The sequence below is a fragment of the Scyliorhinus canicula genome, chromosome 5 (genome assembly GCF_902713615.1).
Source record: "Scyliorhinus canicula chromosome 5, sScyCan1.1, whole genome shotgun sequence".
NCBI classification, from domain to species: Eukaryota; Metazoa; Chordata; class Chondrichthyes; order Carcharhiniformes; family Scyliorhinidae; genus Scyliorhinus; species Scyliorhinus canicula.
Window position 1 is genome coordinate 231,957,106 of NC_052150.1, and position 16,804 is coordinate 231,973,909.

The 16,804-nt window shown below is 60.0% G+C and overlaps 1 protein-coding gene across 1 annotated transcript in view; it reads right to left on the minus strand.

Moving 5' to 3' along the window:
* Positions 1-16,804, minus strand: part of LOC119965732 (protein scribble homolog) — a 154,861-nt gene that overhangs the window by 20,340 nt on the left and 117,717 nt on the right. Inside the window, 3 exon segments of the mRNA XM_038796494.1 lie at positions 4,917-5,111; positions 7,074-7,139; positions 7,141-7,191. Coding sequence (XP_038652422.1) covers positions 4,917-5,111; positions 7,074-7,139; positions 7,141-7,191 — 312 coding nt within the window.

Below are 16,804 nucleotides of genomic sequence, written 5' to 3' on the forward strand. Positions count from 1 at the left end.
CTCCCTCAGTACTGACCCTCTGACAGTGCAGCACTCCCTCAGTACTGACCCTCTGACAGTGCAGCACTCCCTCAGTACTGACCCTCTGACAGTGCGGCACTCCCTCAGTACTGACCCTCTGACAGTGCAGCACTCCCTCAGTACTGACCCTCTGACAGTGCAGCACTCCCTCAGTACTAACCCTCTGTCAGTGCGGCGCTCCCTCAGTACTGACCCTCTGACAGTGCGAAGTCCCATCGACACTGACCCATTTGACAGTGCGGCACTCCCTCAGTACTGACCCTCTGACAGTGCAGCACTCCCTCAGAACTGACCCTCTGACAGTGCAGCACCCCCTCAGTACTGACCCTCTGACAGTGCGGCACTCCCTCAGTACTGACCCTCTGACAGTGCGGCTCTCCCTCAGTACTGACCCTCTGACAGTGCCGCACTCCCTCAGTACTGACCCTCTGACAGTGCAGCGCTCCCTCAGTACTGACCCTCTGACCGTGCAGCGCTCCCTCAGTACTGACCCTCTGACAGTGCAGCACTCCCTCAGTACTGACCCTCTGACAATGCAGCACTCCCTCAGTACTGACCCTCTGACAGTGCAGCACTCCCTCAGTACTGACCCTCTGACAGTGCAGCGCTCCCTCAGTACTGACCCTCTGACAGTGCAGCACTCCCTCAGTACTGACCCTCTGACAGTGCGGCACTCCCTCAGTACTGACCCTCAGACAGTGCAGCACTCCCTCAGTACTGACCCTCAGACAGTGCAGCACTCCCTCAGTACTGACCCTCTGACAGTGCGGCACTCCCTCAGTACTGACCCTCTGACAATGCAGCGCTCCCTCAGTACTGACCCTCAGACAGTGCGGCACTCCCTCAGTACTGACCCTCTGACAGTGTGGCACTCCCTCAGTACTGACCCTCTGACAGTGCGGCACTCCCTCAGTACTGACCCTCTGACAGTGCGGCACTCCCTCAGTACTGACCCTCTGACAGTGCGGCACTCCCTCAGTACTGACCCTCTGACAGTGCGGCACTCCCACAGTACTGACCCTCTGACAGTGCAGCACTCCCTCAGTAATGACCCTCTGACAGTGCGGCACTCCCTTAGTACTGACCCTCTGACAGTACAGCACTCCCTCAGTACTGACCCTCTGACAGTGCGGCGCTCCCTCAGTACTAACCCTCTGACAGTGCGGAGTCCCATCGACACTGACCCATTTGACAGTGCGGCACTCCCTCAGTACTGACCCTCTGACAGTGCAGCACTCCCTCAGTACTGACCCTCTGACAGTGCAGCACTCCCTCAGTACTGACCCTCTCACAGTGCAGCACTCCCTCAGCACTGACCCTCTCACAGTGCAGCACTCCCTCAGCACTGACCCTCTGACAGTGCAGCACTCCCTCAGTACTAACCCTCTGACAGTGCAGCACTCCCTCAGCACTGACCCTCTGACAGTGCTGCACTCCCTCAGTACTAACCCTCTGACAGTGCAGCACTCCCTCAGCACTGACCCTCTGACAGTGCAGCACTCCCTCAGTACTGACCCTCTGACAGTGCAGCACTCCCTCACTACTGACCCTCTGACAGTGCGGCACTCCCTCAGTACTGACCCTCTGACAGTGCGGCACTCCCTCAGTACTGACCCACTGACAGTGCAGCACTCCCTCAGTACTGACCCTCTGACAGTGCAGCACTCTCTCAGTACTGACCCTCTGACAGTGCAGCGCTCCCTCAGTACTGACCCTCTGACAGTGCGGAGTCCCATCGACACTGACCCATTTGACAGTGCGGCACTCCCTCAGTACTGACCCTCTGACAGTGCAGCACTCCCTCAGTACTGACCCTCTGACAGTGCAGCACCCCCTCAGTACTGACCCTCTGGCACTGCGTCACTTCCTCAGTACTGACCCTCTGACAGTGCAGCACTCCCTCAGTACTGACCCTCTGACAGTGCAGCACTCCCTCAGTACTGACCCTCTGACAGCGCGGCACTCCCTCAGTACTGACCCTCTGACAGTGCAGCACTCCCTCAGTACTGATTCTGACAGTGCGGCACTCCCTCAGTACTGACCCTCTGACAGTGCAGCACTCCCTCAGTACTGACCCTCTGACAGTGCAGCACCCCCTCAGTACTGACCCTCTGTCAGTGCAGCACTCCCTCAGTACTGACCCTCTGACAGTGCGGCGCTCCCTCAGTACTGTCCCTCTGACAGTGCGTTACTCCCTCAGTACTGACCCTCTGACAGTGCAGCGCTCCCTCTGTACTGACCCTCTGACAGTGCAGCGCTCCCGCAGTACTGACCCTCTGACAGTGCAGCGCTCCCTCAGCACTGACCCTCTGACAGTGCAGCACTCCCTCAGTACTAACCCTCTGACAGTGCAGCACTCCCTCAGCACTGACCCTCTGACAGTGCGGCACTCCCTCAGTACTGACCCTCTGACAGTGCGTCACTCCCTCAGTACTGACCCTCTGACAGTGCAGCACTCCCTCAGTACTGACCCTCTGACAGTGCAGCACTCCCTCAGTACTGACCCTCTGACAGTGCGGCACTCCCTCAGTACTGACCCTCTGACAGTGCGGCACTCCCTCAGTACTGACCCTCTGACAGTGCAGCACTCCCTCAGTACTGACCCTCTGACAGTGCAGCACTCTCTCAGTACTGACCCTCTGACAGTGCGGCACTCCCTCAGTACTGACCCTCTGACAGTGCGGCACTCCCTCAGTACTGACCCTCTGACAGTGCAGCACTCCCTCAGTACTGACCCTCTGACAGTGCGGCTCCCTCAGTACTGACCCTCTGACAGTGCGGCACTCCCTCAGTACTGACCCTCTGACAGTGCGGCTCCCTCAGTACTGACCCTCTGACAGTGCAGCATGATGATTGAAGGAGCCAATCATTCAAAGATAGGACAGGAATAATGAGAGCTAATCACAGTGGAGATTTTGTCAATAGGATCAAGGAACACTCAGTGGGCAATCGCATAAATGCACTGTGTGGCAAAAGCGAAGTGACTTTAATGTGGGATTTTATCTTCCACAAAGATTAGAAGTAGCAAATGAGCACATCAGAAGTGTAGTGAATTTCTTTCATGTGTCTGGAATAGTTTTCCGCAATATAGCCCCGAATTAACAAGGGAGAATGTTTAAATTTAGCAACGAACCAGATTTAGTTAACAGCCTCAGTGTGTGTGAGCAATTATCTCAGAAGATTACTGGGAAGAATTGAAACTAATTCGGCAGGGGGAGGGGATGCAAGCTGTTAGAATAGGGACACAGCATGATGTAGTAAAGCATTCAAGTCAGAGAGGATACAGCTGTATTAAGTTTCAAGGGAGGAAGACAAGGCTGGATGGCCTCTATTTTAATGTCAGGAGTATTACAGGTAAAACGGATGAGATAAGGGCGAGGGTTGACAGGTGTGTAGATGAGGGTAGTGTAGTTGATGTAGTTTACATGCATTTCAGCAAAGTCTTTGACAAGATCCCACATGAGAGACTTATAAAGAAAGCAAATGTACATGGGATCCAGGGGAACTTGATAAGGTGGATTCAAAGCTGGCTGAGCTGTAGGAGGCAGAGGGTGGTAACAGACGGCTGCTTTAGTGACTGGAAGCCAGTGTCCAGTGGGGACCACAGGGATCTGTGCTGAGTCTCCTAATGTTCATCATTTATATAAATGGCAGAGATGACTATGTGGGGGGTGGGGTCAGTAAGTTTGTGGATGACACAAAGATTGGCCGGGTGGGTAACAGTGAGAGTCTTGGGGTTACAGGAAGATATCGACGCGGTGGTCAAATGGGCTGAAAAGTAGCCGATGGAATTTAACCCTGAAAAGTGTGAGGTGTTACACTTTGGAAGGAGCAATTTGACAAGGAAATATTCAATGGAAGGTCTGACACTGGGAAATCCTGAGGAACAAAGGGACCTTGGTGTGTTTGTCCATAGATCTCTGACGGCAGAAGGACAGGTTAATAGGGGGGTGAAAAAGGCCTAAGGGACACTCGCCTTTATCAATCGGGGCATAGATTACAAAAGCAGGGAGGCCATGTTGGGGTTGGAGAACTTTGGTGAGGCCACAGCTGGAGCACTGGGTGTAATTCTGGTCACCACATTATAGGAAGGATGTGATTGTACTGGAGGGGGTGCAGAGGAGATTCACCAGGATGTTGCTGGGATGGAACGTTTCAGTTATGAAGAGAGGTTGGATAGGCTTGGGTTGTTTTCTCTGGAGCAGAGAAGACTGAGGGGTGACCTGATCGAGGTGGACAAGATTCTGAGGGGCATGGACAGGGTGGATAGGGAGCAGCTGTTCCCCTTAGTTGAAAGGTCAGTTACGAGGGGGACACAAGTTCAAGGTGAGGGGTGAGAGGTCCAGGGGGGATTTGAGGAAAAACCTTTTTACCCAGAGGGTGGTGACGGCCTGGAACGCACTGCCTGGGAGGGTGGGAGAGGCGGGCTGCCTCACATCCTTTAAAAAGTACCTGGGTGAGTACTCAGCACGTCTTAACGTTCAAGTCTATTGGCCAAGTGCTGGCAAGTGGGATTAGGTGGTTTTCATGTCTCGGTGCAGACTCGATGGGCCGAAGGGCCACTTCTGCACTGTGTGATTCTGTGATTCATTTCTGTTCTAAATCAACGCAGCGTTTGAAGGAGGTACTAAGGGTGTAGATTTAGGTAAGGCTGGTTACAATGGCTCATCTCCATTCTCCACTGTATAGAAGACCAAATGGATGACCATTCATTATTCAGAATCCCACCAGGAGAACATTCATCATCCCAATAGGAAAACCAACACATTCTCTCACACGCTGATGAACACCTCCTCTCTCTCTGTTTATCTGTCTCACACAGGGACACACAATTCCCACATTCAGGAAACTGGAGTCAGCAGTCCCAGGTTGGTGTCTGGACTCGGATTCTTTACCTCCATGGCTATGGTTGAAGCTGCCCTTGGATCAAAGCCATCGCAGACCAGCACTGTTAACGTGTCGCCGATCCCTCGCAAAATGCGGACTGCTTCCGTGTGCGTCATTCCCAGAAGGCTATGGTTGTTGACTTCCAGGATTCTCAGGCCCACATTCAGCCTGCCGTCCCTGGCTGCTGCTCCACTCGAACTGACCTAAGGGGCAATCAGAAACTCTCATCACCAGTAACTGGAGCCTCAGTTATCACCGCAACAGGGTCTACGTTCAAATTCTCCAACCTGGGAATTCATCCCAAAATCTACCTCAATGAGGGTTCCATATTCAGCAGATAAAAATCCAGAGCAAAGAGAGTTCTTGAATTTCTCATGAGGAGTCTTTGCTATGGCAACAGAAATATAATAGTTCTAGCTGAACAAACATGTGTTCCTCCAATTGTGCAAGTCGTGTGCAGGGTCCTTATTGAATTACAGAATTATTAGGATGCAGAACAAGGCCATTTGGCCCATTGCGTCTGCACCAGCTCCCCGAACCAGCATTGTAACAATGCCATTCCCCTCCCTTTCCCTGTATCCCTCCACATTGATTCCATTTGAATCCAATGCCCTCTTGAATTCCTCGAGTGAAGCTGCCTCCACCACACTCCCAGGCCGTGCATTCCAGACCCCAGCCCCTCGCTGGGTGGAAATGTTCTTTCTCACATCACATTTGCTTCTTTTGCAAATCACTAAATCTGTGCCCCGCTCATTCTCAATCCTTTTAGCAGCTTCTCCCGATTCACTCTGTCCAACCCCCTCACGGTTTTCAACATCTTTATCAAATCTCCTCTCAGCCGCCTTCTCTCCACGGGGAACATTCCCAACCTCTCCAATCTATCCTCATCACTGAAGCTTCTCATTCCTGGACCCATTCCTGTAAATCTCTTCTGCTCTTTCTCCAATGTGTTCACATCCCGTTGCCTCCCGCTGCCGGGGGAAAGCGGGCAGCATAATCAAAGACCCCTCCCACCCGGCTTATTCACTCTTCCAACTTCCTCCATCGGGCAGGAGATACAGAAGTCTGAGAACACGCACTAACAGACTCAAAAACAGCTTCTTCCCCGCTGTTACCAGATTCCTAAATGACCCTCTTATGGACTGACCTCATTAACACTACACCCTGTATGCTTCATCCGATGCCGGTACTTATGTAGTTGTATACCTTGTGTTGCCCTATTATGTATTCTCTTTTATTCCCTTTTCTTCCCATTTACTGGTGTCTTGTAGAAGTTTAGTATAACCTCCTTGCCCTTATACTCTGCCCCGAAGCCCAGAGTACTGTTTCATTTATTAACTGCTCTCTGCAGCTGTCCAGCCACCTTCAATGATCTCTCCCAGCTCCCTCTGCTCCTGCACCCACTTTCCAGTTATACTATTTATTTTATATTGACTCTCCACGTCCTTCCTACCAAAATGCATCACTTCACACTTCTCCTCATTGAACTGCACCTGTCACCTTTTCACGTTTTGTATCATCCGCAAACTTTGTAATTGTGCCGTCCACACCAGGATGCGGATCACTGATATATATTAAGACAAGGAAGGGTTCCGATACTGAGCCGTCGGCTTCACCGCTGCAGATATATATCCATTCAGCTTTACCCGCTGTTTCCTGTCGCTCAGTCAATTCCACATCCATGTTGCCACTGACCCTTTTAATCCAGGAGTTCTGGCCTTTGGCAAAGGTCTGTGTGGGACTGTATCAAATGCCTCTTGGAAGTCCATGTGCACCATATCAACATTACCCTCATCGACTCTCTCTGTTACCTCTTCAAAATTCTCCAGCAAGTTTGTGAAATGCGATTTCCCCTTTAGAAATCCATACTGGCCATTCTGAATCAACCCACATTCTTCATGCAACAATGAATTCTATCCCGCATAATTGTTTCCAGAACTTTCCATGGGGAGACTGGGAGGTTCAGCTCTCAAGCACACCAGATGGGCTCGCAATCCTGCATTGCCACAGGCAAAGTGAGTGGTGCAGCAAGCACCCTGGTCCTGTGCCCCTGTCCCAGTCTACCTTCACAGAGAGTCAGTGATGGGTTGAGCACACCGAGTGTCACAGATAAACCCGTCACCCTGCAGCCCCGTCTTTGGCCAATCTGCTTCATGGTTCAGTACCTTTGAAATAAAGATCCCTTCATCCGTTGAATCAAATGGATTTCCAGGGTGGCCCTTAGCTCCCCCCTCGAATACTGATCCCCAACTTCTCTCCAGGCATCTTCTCAATTCCGATCTCCTGTTGGACATGGGCATCAATAAGACAACTAAATCAGAAGGCATTTCACTGCTCAAATAGAAATACATCCTCAAACCTCCTTACCCCACATCTCCCAGGCAAGCCCTGTACGCACCTCCCCGTGTCTCCCAGGCAAGCCCTGTACGCACCTCCCCGTGTCTCCCAGGCAAGCCCTGTACACACCTCCCCGTGTCTCCCAGGCAAGCCCTGTACGCACCTCCCCGTGTCTCCCAGGCAAGCCCTGTACACACCTCCCCGTGTCTCCCAGTCCTCCCCGTGTCTCCCAGGCAAGCCCTGTACACACCTCCCCGTGTCTCCCAGGCAAGCCCTGTACGCACCTCCCCGTGTCTCCCAGTCCTCCCCGTGTCTCCCAGGCAAGCCCTGTACACACCTCCCCGTGTCTCCCATCCTGCCCCCTGTCCCCCATCCTGCCCCCTGTCCCCCCCCCCCCCGTGTCTCCCATCCTGCCCCCTGTCCTCCCCGTGTCTCCCATCCTGCCCCCTGTCCTCCCCGTGTCTCCCATCCTGCCCCCTGTCCTCCCCGTGTCTCCCATCCTGCCCCCTGTCCTCCCCGTGTCTCCCATCCTGCCCCCTGTCCTCCCCGTGTCTCCCATCCTGCCCCGTCCTCCCCGTGTCTGCCATCCTGCCCCCTGTCCTCCCCGTGTCTCCCAGGCAAGCCCTGTACGCATCTCCCCGTGTCTCCCATCCTGCCCCCTGTCCTCCCCGTGTCTCCCCTGCCCCCTGTCCTCCCCGTGTCTCCCATCCTGCCCCCTGTCCTCCCCGTGTCTCCCATCCTGCCCCCTGTCCTCCCCGTGTCTCCCATCCGGCCCCCTGTCCTCCCCGTGTCTCCCATCCGGCCCCCTGTCCTCCCCGTGTCTCCCATCCTGCCCCCTGTCCTCCCCGTGTCTCCCATCCTGCCCCCTGTCCTCCCCGTGTCTCCCATCCTGCCCCCTGTCCTCCCCGTGTCTCCCAGCCTGCCCCGTCCTCCCCGTGTCTCCCACCCTGCCCCCTGTCCTCCCCGTGTCTCCCATCCTGCCCCCTGTCCTCCCCGTGTCTCCCATCCTGCCCCCTGTCTCCCATCCTGCCCCCTGTCCTCCCCGTGTCTCCCATCCTGCCCCCTGTCCTCCCCGTGTCTCCCATCCTGCCCCCTGTCCTCCCCGTGTCTCCCATCCTGCCCCCTGTCCCCCCCCCCCGTGTCTCCCATCCTGCCCCGTCCTCCCCGTGTCTCCCATCCTGCCCCCTGTCCTCCCCGTGTCTCCCATCCCGCCCCCTGTCTTCCCCGTGTCTCCCACACTGCCCCCTGTCCTCCCCGTGTCTCCCATCCTGCCCCCTGTCCTCCCCGTGTCTCCCATCCTGCCCCCTGTCACCCATCCTGCCCCCTGTCCTCCCCGTGTCTCCCATCCTGCCCCCTGTCCCCCCCGTGTCTCCCATCCTGCCCCCTGTCCTCCCCGTGTCTCCCATCCTGCCCCCTGTACTCCCCGTGTCTCCCATCCTGCCCCCTGTCCTCCCCGTGTCTCCCATCCGGCCCCCTGTCCTCCCCGTGTCTCCCATCCTGCCCCCTGTCCTCCCCGTGTCTCCCATCCTGCCCCCTGTCCTCCCCGTGTCTCCCATCCTGCCCCGTCCTCCCCGTGTCTGCCATCCTGCCCCCTGTCCTCCCCGTGTCTCCCATCCTGCCCCCTGTCCTCCCCGTGTCTCCCCTGCCCCTGTCCTCCCCGTGTCTCCCATCCTGCCCCCTGTCCTCCCCGTGTCTCCCATCCTGCCCCCTGTCCTCCCCGTGTCTCCCATCCTGCTTCCTGTCCTCCCCGTGTCTCCCCACCCCGTCCTCCCCGTGTCTCCCATCCTGCCCCCTGTCCTCCCCGTGTCTCCCATCCTGCCCCCTGTCCTCCCCGTGTCTCCCATCCGGCCCCCTGTCCTCCCCGTGTCTCCCATCCGGCCCCCTGTCCTCCCCGTGTCTCCCATCCTGCCCCCTGTCCTCCCCGTGTCTCCCAGCCTGCCCCGTCCTCCCCGTGTCTCCCACCCTGCCCCATGTCCTCCCCGTGTCTCCCATCCGGCCCCCTGTCCTCCCCGTCTCCCATCCTGCCCCGTCCTCCCCGTGTCTCCCATCCTGCCCCCTGTCCTCCCCGTGTCTCCCATCCTGCCCCCTGTCCTCCCCGTGTCTCCCACACTTCCCCCTGTCCTCCCCGTGTCTCCCATCCTGCCCACTGTCCTCCCCGTGTCTCCCATCCTGCCCTCTGTCCTCCCCGTGTCTCCCATCCTGCCCCCTGTCCTCCCCGTGTCTCCCATCCTGCCCCCTGTCCTCCCCGTGTCTCCCTTCTGCCCCGTCCTCCCCGTGTCTCCCACCCTGCCCCCTGTCCTCTCCGTGTCTCCCATCCTGCCCCCTGTCCTCCCCGTGTCTCCCATCCTGCCCCCTGTCACCCATCCTGCCCCCTGTCCTCCCCGTGTCTCCCATCCTGCCCCCTGTCCTCCCCGTGTCTCCCATCCTGCCCCCTGTCCCCCCCGTGTCTCCCCTGCCCTGCCCTGTCCTCCCCGTGTCTCCAATCTGGCCCCCTGTCCTCCCCGTGTCTCCCACCCTGCCCCCTGTCCTCCCCGTCTCCCATCCAGCCCCCAGTCCTCCCAGTGTCTCCCATCCTGCCCCCAGTCCTCCCCGTGTCTCCCATCCTGCCCCGTCCTCCCCGTGTCTCCCATCCTGCCCCCAGTCCTCCCCGTGTCTCTCATCCTGCCCCCAGTCCTCCCCGTGTCTCCCATCCTGCCCCCAGTCCTCCCCGTGTCTCCCATCCTGCCCCCAGTCCTCCCCGTGTCTCCCATCCTGCCCCCAGTCCTCCCCGTGTCTCCCATCCTGCCCCCAGTCCTCCCCGTGTCTCCCATCCTGCCCCGTCCTCCCCGTGTCTCCCATCCTGCCCCCTGTCCTCCCCGTGTCTCCCACACTTCCCCCTGTCCTCCCCGTGTCTCCCATCCTGCCGCCTGTCCTCCCCGTGTCTCCCATCCTGCCCCCTGTCCTCCCCGTGTCTCCCACCCTGCCCCCTGTCCTCCCCGTCTCCCATCCTGCCCTTGTCCTCCCCGTGTCTCCCATCCTGCCCCCTGTCCTCCCCGTGTCTCCCATCCTGCCCCCTGTCCCCCCCGTGTCTCCCATCCTGCCCCGTCCCCCCCCCGTGTCTCCCATCTTGCCCCCTGTCCTCCACGTGTCTCCCATCCTGCCCCCTGTACTCCCCGTGTCTCCCATCCTGCCCCCTGTCCTCTCCGTGTCTCCCATCCTGCCCCCTGTCCTCCCCGTGTCTCCCATCCTGCCCCCTGTCCTCCCCGTGTCTCCCATCCTGCCCCCTGTCCTCCCCGTGTCTCCCATCCTGCCCCCTGTCCTCCCCGTGTCTCCCATCCTGCCCCCTGCCCTCCCCGTGTCTCCCATCCTGCCCCCTGTCCTCCCCGTGTCTCCCATCCTGCCCCCTGTCCTCCCCGTGTCTCCCATCCTGCCCCCTGTCCTCCCCGTGTCTCCCATCCTGCCCCCTGTCCTCCCCGTCTCCCATCCGGCCCCCTGTCCTCCCCGTCTCCCATCCTGCCCCGTCCTCCCCGTGTCTCCCATCCTGCCCCCTGTCCTCCCCGTGTCTCCCATCCTGCCCCCTGTCCTCCCCGTGTCTCCCATCCTGCCCCCTGTCCTCCCCGTCTCCCATCCGGCCCCCTGTCCTCCCCGTCTCCCATCCTGCCCCGTCCTCCCCGTGTCTCCCATCCTGCCCCCTGTCCTCCCCGTGTCTCCCATCCTGCCCCCTGTCCTCCCCGTGTCTCCCATCCTGCCCCCTGTCCTCCCCGTGTCTCCCATCCTGCCCGCTGTCCTCTCCGTGTCTCCCATCCTGCCCCCTGTCCTCGCCGTCTCCCATCCTGCCCCGTCCTCCCCGTGTCTCCCATCCTGCCCCCTGTCCTCCCCGTGTCTCCCATCCTGCCCGCTGTCCTCTCCGTGTCTCCCATCCTGCCCCCTGTCCTCCCCGTGTCTCCCATCCTGCCCCCTGTCCTCCCCGTGTCTCCCATCCTGCCCCCTGTCCTCCCCGTGTCTCCCATCCTGCCCCCTGTCCTCCCCGTGTCTCCCATCCTGCCCCCTGTCCTCCCCGTGTCTCCCATCCTGCCCCCTGTCCTCCCAGTGTCTCCCATCCTGCCCCCTGTCCTCCCCGTGTCTCCCATCCTGCCCCCTGTACTCCCCGTGTCTCCCACACTGCCCCCTGTCCTCTCCGTGTCTCCCATCCTGCCCCCTGTCCTCCCCGTGTCTCCCATCCTGCCCTCTGTCCTCCCCGTGTCTCCCATCCTGCCCCCTGTCCTCCCCGTGTCTCCCATCCTGCCCCCTGTCCTCCCCGTGTCTCCCTTCTGCCCCGTCCTCCCCGTGTCTCCCACCCTGCCCCCTGTCCTCTCCGTGTCTCCCATCCTGCCCCCTGTCCTCCCCGTGTCTCCCATCCTGCCCCCTGTCACCCATCCTGCCCCCTGTCCTCCCCGTGTCTCCCATCCTGCCCCCTGTCCTCCCCGTGTCTCCCATCCTGCCCCCTGTCCCCCCCGTGTCTCCCCTGCCCTGCCCTGTCCTCCCCGTGTCTCCAATCTGGCCCCCTGTCCTCCCCGTGTCTCCCACCCTGCCCCCTGTCCTCCCCGTCTCCCATCCAGCCCCCAGTCCTCCCAGTGTCTCCCATCCTGCCCCCAGTCCTCCCGTGTCTCCCATCCTGCCCCGTCCTCCCCGTGTCTCCCATCCTGCCCCCAGTCCTCCCCGTGTCTCCCATCCTGCCCCCAGTCCTCCCCGTGTCTCCCATCCTGCCCCCTGTCCTCCCCGTGTCTCCCATCCTGCCCCCAGTCCTCCCCGTGTCTCCCATCCTGCCCCCAGTCCTCCCCGTGTCTCCCATCCTGCCCCCAGTCCTCCCCGTGTCTCCCATCCTGCCCCGTCCTCCCCGTGTCTCCCATCCTGCCCCCTGTCCTCCCCGTGTCTCCCACACTTCCCCCTGTCCTCCCCGTGTCTCCCATCCTGCCGCCTGTCCTCCCCGTGTCTCCCATCCTGCCCCCTGTCCTCCCCGTGTCTCCCACCCTGCCCCCTGTCCTCCCCGTCTCCCATCCTGCCCTTGTCCTCCCCGTGTCTCCCATCCTGCCCCCTGTCCTCCCCGTGTCTCCCATCCTGCCCCCTGTCCCCCCCGTGTCTCCCATCCTGCCCCGTCCCCCCCCCGTGTCTCCCATCTTGCCCCCTGTCCTCCACGTGTCTCCCATCCTGCCCCCTGTACTCCCCGTGTCTCCCATCCTGCCCCCTGTCCTCTCCGTGTCTCCCATCCTGCCCCCTGTCCTCCCCGTGTCTCCCATCCTGCCCCCTGTCCTCCCCGTGTCTCCCATCCTGCCCCCTGTCCTCCCCGTGTCTCCCATCCTGCCCCCTGTCCTCCCCGTGTCTCCCATCCTGCCCCCTGTCCTCCCCGTGTCTCCCATCCTGCCCCCTGTCCTCCCCGTGTCTCCCATCCTGCCCCCTGTCCTCCCCGTGTCTCCCATCCTGCCCCCTGTCCTCCCCGTGTCTCCCATCCTGCCCCCTGTCCTCCCCGTCTCCCATCCGGCCCCCTGTCCTCCCCGTCTCCCATCCTGCCCCGTCCTCCCCGTGTCTCCCATCCTGCCCCCTGTCCTCCCCGTGTCTCCCATCCTGCCCCCTGTCCTCCCCGTGTCTCCCATCCTGCCCCCTGTCCTCCCCGTCTCCCATCCGGCCCCCTGTCCTCCCCGTCTCCCATCCTGCCCCGTCCTCCCCGTGTCTCCCATCCTGCCCCCTGTCCTCCCCGTGTCTCCCATCCTGCCCCCTGTCCTCCCCGTGTCTCCCATCCTGCCCCCTGTCCTCCCCGTGTCTCCCATCCTGCCCGCTGTCCTCTCCGTGTCTCCCATCCTGCCCCCTGTCCTCGCCGTCTCCCATCCTGCCCCGTCCTCCCCGTGTCTCCCATCCTGCCCCCTGTCCTCCCCGTGTCTCCCATCCTGCCCCTGTCCTCTCCGTGTCTCCCATCCTGCCCCCTGTCCTCCCCGTGTCTCCCATCCTGCCCCCTGTCCTCCCCGTGTCTCCCATCCTGCCCCCTGTCCTCCCAGTGTCTCCCATCCTGCCCCCTGTCCTCCCCGTGTCTCCCATCCTGCCCCCTGTACTCCCCGTGTCTCCCACACTGCCCCCTGTCCTCTCCGTGTCTCCCATCCTGCCCCCTGTCCTCCCCGTGTCTCCCATCCTGCCCCCTGTCCTCCCCGTGTCTCCCATCCTGCCCCCTGTCCTCCCCGTGTCTCCCATCCTGCCCCCTGTCCTCTCCGTGTCTCCCATCCTGCCCCCTGTCCTCCCCGTGTCTCCCATCCTGCCCCCTGTCCTCCCCGTGTCTCCCATCCTGCCCCCTGTCCTCCCCGTGTCTCCCATCCTGCCCCCTGTCCTCCCCGTGTCTCCCATCCTGCCCCCTGTCCTCCCCGTGTCTCCCCTGCCCTGCCCTGTTCTCCCCGTGTCTCCCATCCTGCCCCCTGTCCTCCCCGTCTCCCATCCGGCCCCCTGTCCTCCCTGTGTCTCCCATCCTGCTGCCCGTCCTCCCAGTGTCTCCCATCCTGCCCCCTGTCCTCCCCATGTCTCCCATCCTGCCCCCTGTCCTCCCCGTGTCTCCCATCCTGCCCCCTGTCCTCCCCGTGTCTCCCACACTGCCCCCTGTCCTCCCCGTGTCTCCCATCCTGCCCCCTGTCCTCCCCGTGTCTCCCATCCTGCCCCCTGTCCTCCCCGTGTCTCCCATCCTGCCCCCTGTCCTCCCCGTGTCTCCCATCCTGCCCCCTGTCCTCCCCGTGTCTCCCATCCTGCCCCCTGTCCTCTCCGTGTCTCCCATCCTGCCCCCTGTCCTCCCCGTGTCTCCCACACTTCCCCGTCCTCCCAGTGTCTCCCATCCTGCCCCCTGTCCTCCCCGTGTCTCCCATCCTGCCCCCAGTCCTCCCCGTGTCTCCCATCCTGCCCCCTGTCCTCCCCGTGTCTCCCATCCTGCCCCCTGTCCTCCCCGTGTCTCCCATCCTGCCCCCTGTCCTCCCCGTGTCTCCCATCCTGTCCTGTCCATCCCATGTGCCCCAGCCCTTCACTGTCCACCCCTTGTGCCCTCCAGCACTTCACTGTCCACCCCAGCCCTTCACTGTCCACCCCATGCCCTCCCCAGCCCTTCACTGTCCATCCCATGCCCTCCCCAGCCCTTCACTGTCCACCCCATGCCCTCCCCAGCCCTTCACTGTCCAGCCCATGTCCCCCAGCATTGCTCTGTCCAGCCCATGTCCCCCCAGCCCTTCACTGTCCAGCCCATGTCTCCCAGCACTGCCCTGACCAGCCCATGTCCCCCCACCCCTTCACTGTCCAGCCCATGACTCCCAGCATTGCCCTGTCCACCCCATGTGCCCTCCAGCCCTTCACTGTCCAGCCCATGTACCCCCAGCACTGCCCTGACCAGCCCATGTCCCCCCAGCCCTTCACTGTCCAGCCCATGTCCCCAGCATTGCCCTGTCCACCCCTTGTGCCCTCCAGCCCTTCATTGTCCAGCCCATGTCTCCCAGCATTGCCCTGTCCACCCCATGTGCCCTCCAGCCCTTCACTGTCCACCCCATGTGCCCTCCAGCCCTTCACTGTCCACCCCATGTGCCCCCAGCACTGCCCTGACCAGCCCATGTCCCCCCAGCCCTTCACTGTCAAGCCCATGTCTCCCAGCGCTGCCCTGTCCACCCCATGTGCCCTCCAGCCCTTCACTGTCCAGCCCATGCCCTCCCCAGCCCTTCACTGTCCACCCCATGTGTCCCCAGCCCTGACCTGACCTGGGTCTGGTCCGCTGAAACCCCAGTGCCTGTGGAATTACAGCGCATCACTTTTCTGTCAGTGACCCTGTAAACATTCACTCTCTCCACCCTCGGTTCCCAGTGGCAGCAGAGTAAACCATACTCAAAAGTCGAGAATTCATATAGTGAGGTAATTATTATAGGACATCTCAAAGTGCTTCTCAGCTAATGGAATATATTTGTAATGAAACCACTGTAGAAACTGTCAGTTAATTTGTAGAAAGCAAACTCCCACACAGGGCAATGCGAGAATGATTAGATAAGTATTTTCTTTATTCTTTCACAGGGTCTGGGTGTCGTTGGTCAGGCCAACATTCACCCCCATCCCTAGCTGCCTTTCAGAAGGTGGTGAGTTGCCTTCTTGGACCGCTGCAGTCCCTGAGGTGTAGGGACACCCTCTGTGCTGTTAGGGAGGAAGTTCCAGGATGGGGTGTACGTACACCCTCTGTGCTGTTAGGGAGGAAGTTCCAGGATGGGGTGTACGTACCCCCTCTGTGCTGTTAGGGAGGGAGTTCCAGGATGTGGTGTAGGTCCACCCTCTGTGCTGTTGGGGAGGGAGTTCCACGATGGGGTGTAAGTATACCCTCTGTGCTGTTAGGGAGTTCCAGGATGGGGTGTAGGTCCACCCTCTGTGCTGTTAGGGAGTTCCAGGATGGGGTGTAGGGACACCCTCTGTGCTGTTAGGGAGTTCCAGGATGGGGTGTAGGGACACCCTCTGTGCTGTTAGGGAGTTCCAGGATGGGGTGTAGGCCCACCCACTGTGCTGTTAGGGAGGGAGTTCCAGGATGTGGTGTAGGTCCACCCACTGTGCTGTTAGGGAGGAAGTTCCAGGATGGGGTGTAGGTCCACCCACTGTGCTGTTAGGGAGGAAGTTCCAGGATGGGGTGTACGTACACCCTCTGTGCTGTTAGGGAGGGAGTTCCAGGATGGGGTGTAGGCCCACCCTCTGTGCTGTTGGGGAGTTCCACGATGGGGTGTAAGTATACCCTCTGTGCTGTTAGGGAGGGAGTTCCAGGATGTGGTGTAGGTCCACCCTCTGTGCTGTTAGGGAGTTCCAGGATGTGGTGTAGGTCCACCCACTGTGCTGTTAGGGAGGAAGTTCCAGGATGGGGTGTAGGTCCAGCCACTGTGCTGTTAGGGAGGGAGTTCCAGGATGGGGTGTAGGTCTACCCACTGTGCTGTTAGGGAGGGAGTTCCAGGATGTGGTGTAGGTCCACCCACTGTGCTGTTAGGGAGGAAGTTCCAGGATGGGGTGTAGGTCCACCCACTGTGCTGTTAGGGAGGGAGTTCCAGGATGTGGTGTAGGTCCACCCACTGTGCTGTTAGGGAGGAAGTTCCAGGATGGGGTGTAGGTCCACCCACTGTGCTGTTAGGGAGGAAGTTCCAGGATGGGGTGTAGGTCCACCCACTGTGCTGTTAGGGAGGAAGTTCCAGGATGGGATGTAGGTCTACCCACTGTGCTGTTAGGGAGGAAGTTCCAGGATGGGGTGTAGGTCTACCCACTGTGTCACAGTCTCGTCAATCAACAGCCAGACACAATTATACTCACCGAATCATACCTTACAGATAATGTCCCCAACACCATCCCCCATTTCCTCAGAGCAGAGAAGGCTGAGGGGGGACCTACTTCAGCTCTATAAAATTATGAGGAAAATTGGATTTGTTTAGTGGTATTGGGTGTTTTAAAAGATATTCAGGGAGGTAAGTCTCCTGGGCCAGTTGGGATTTATCCCAGATTACTGAGGGAAGCAATGGAGGAAATTGCTGGGGCCTTGACTGACATCTTTGTATCTTCATTGGCTACAGGGGAG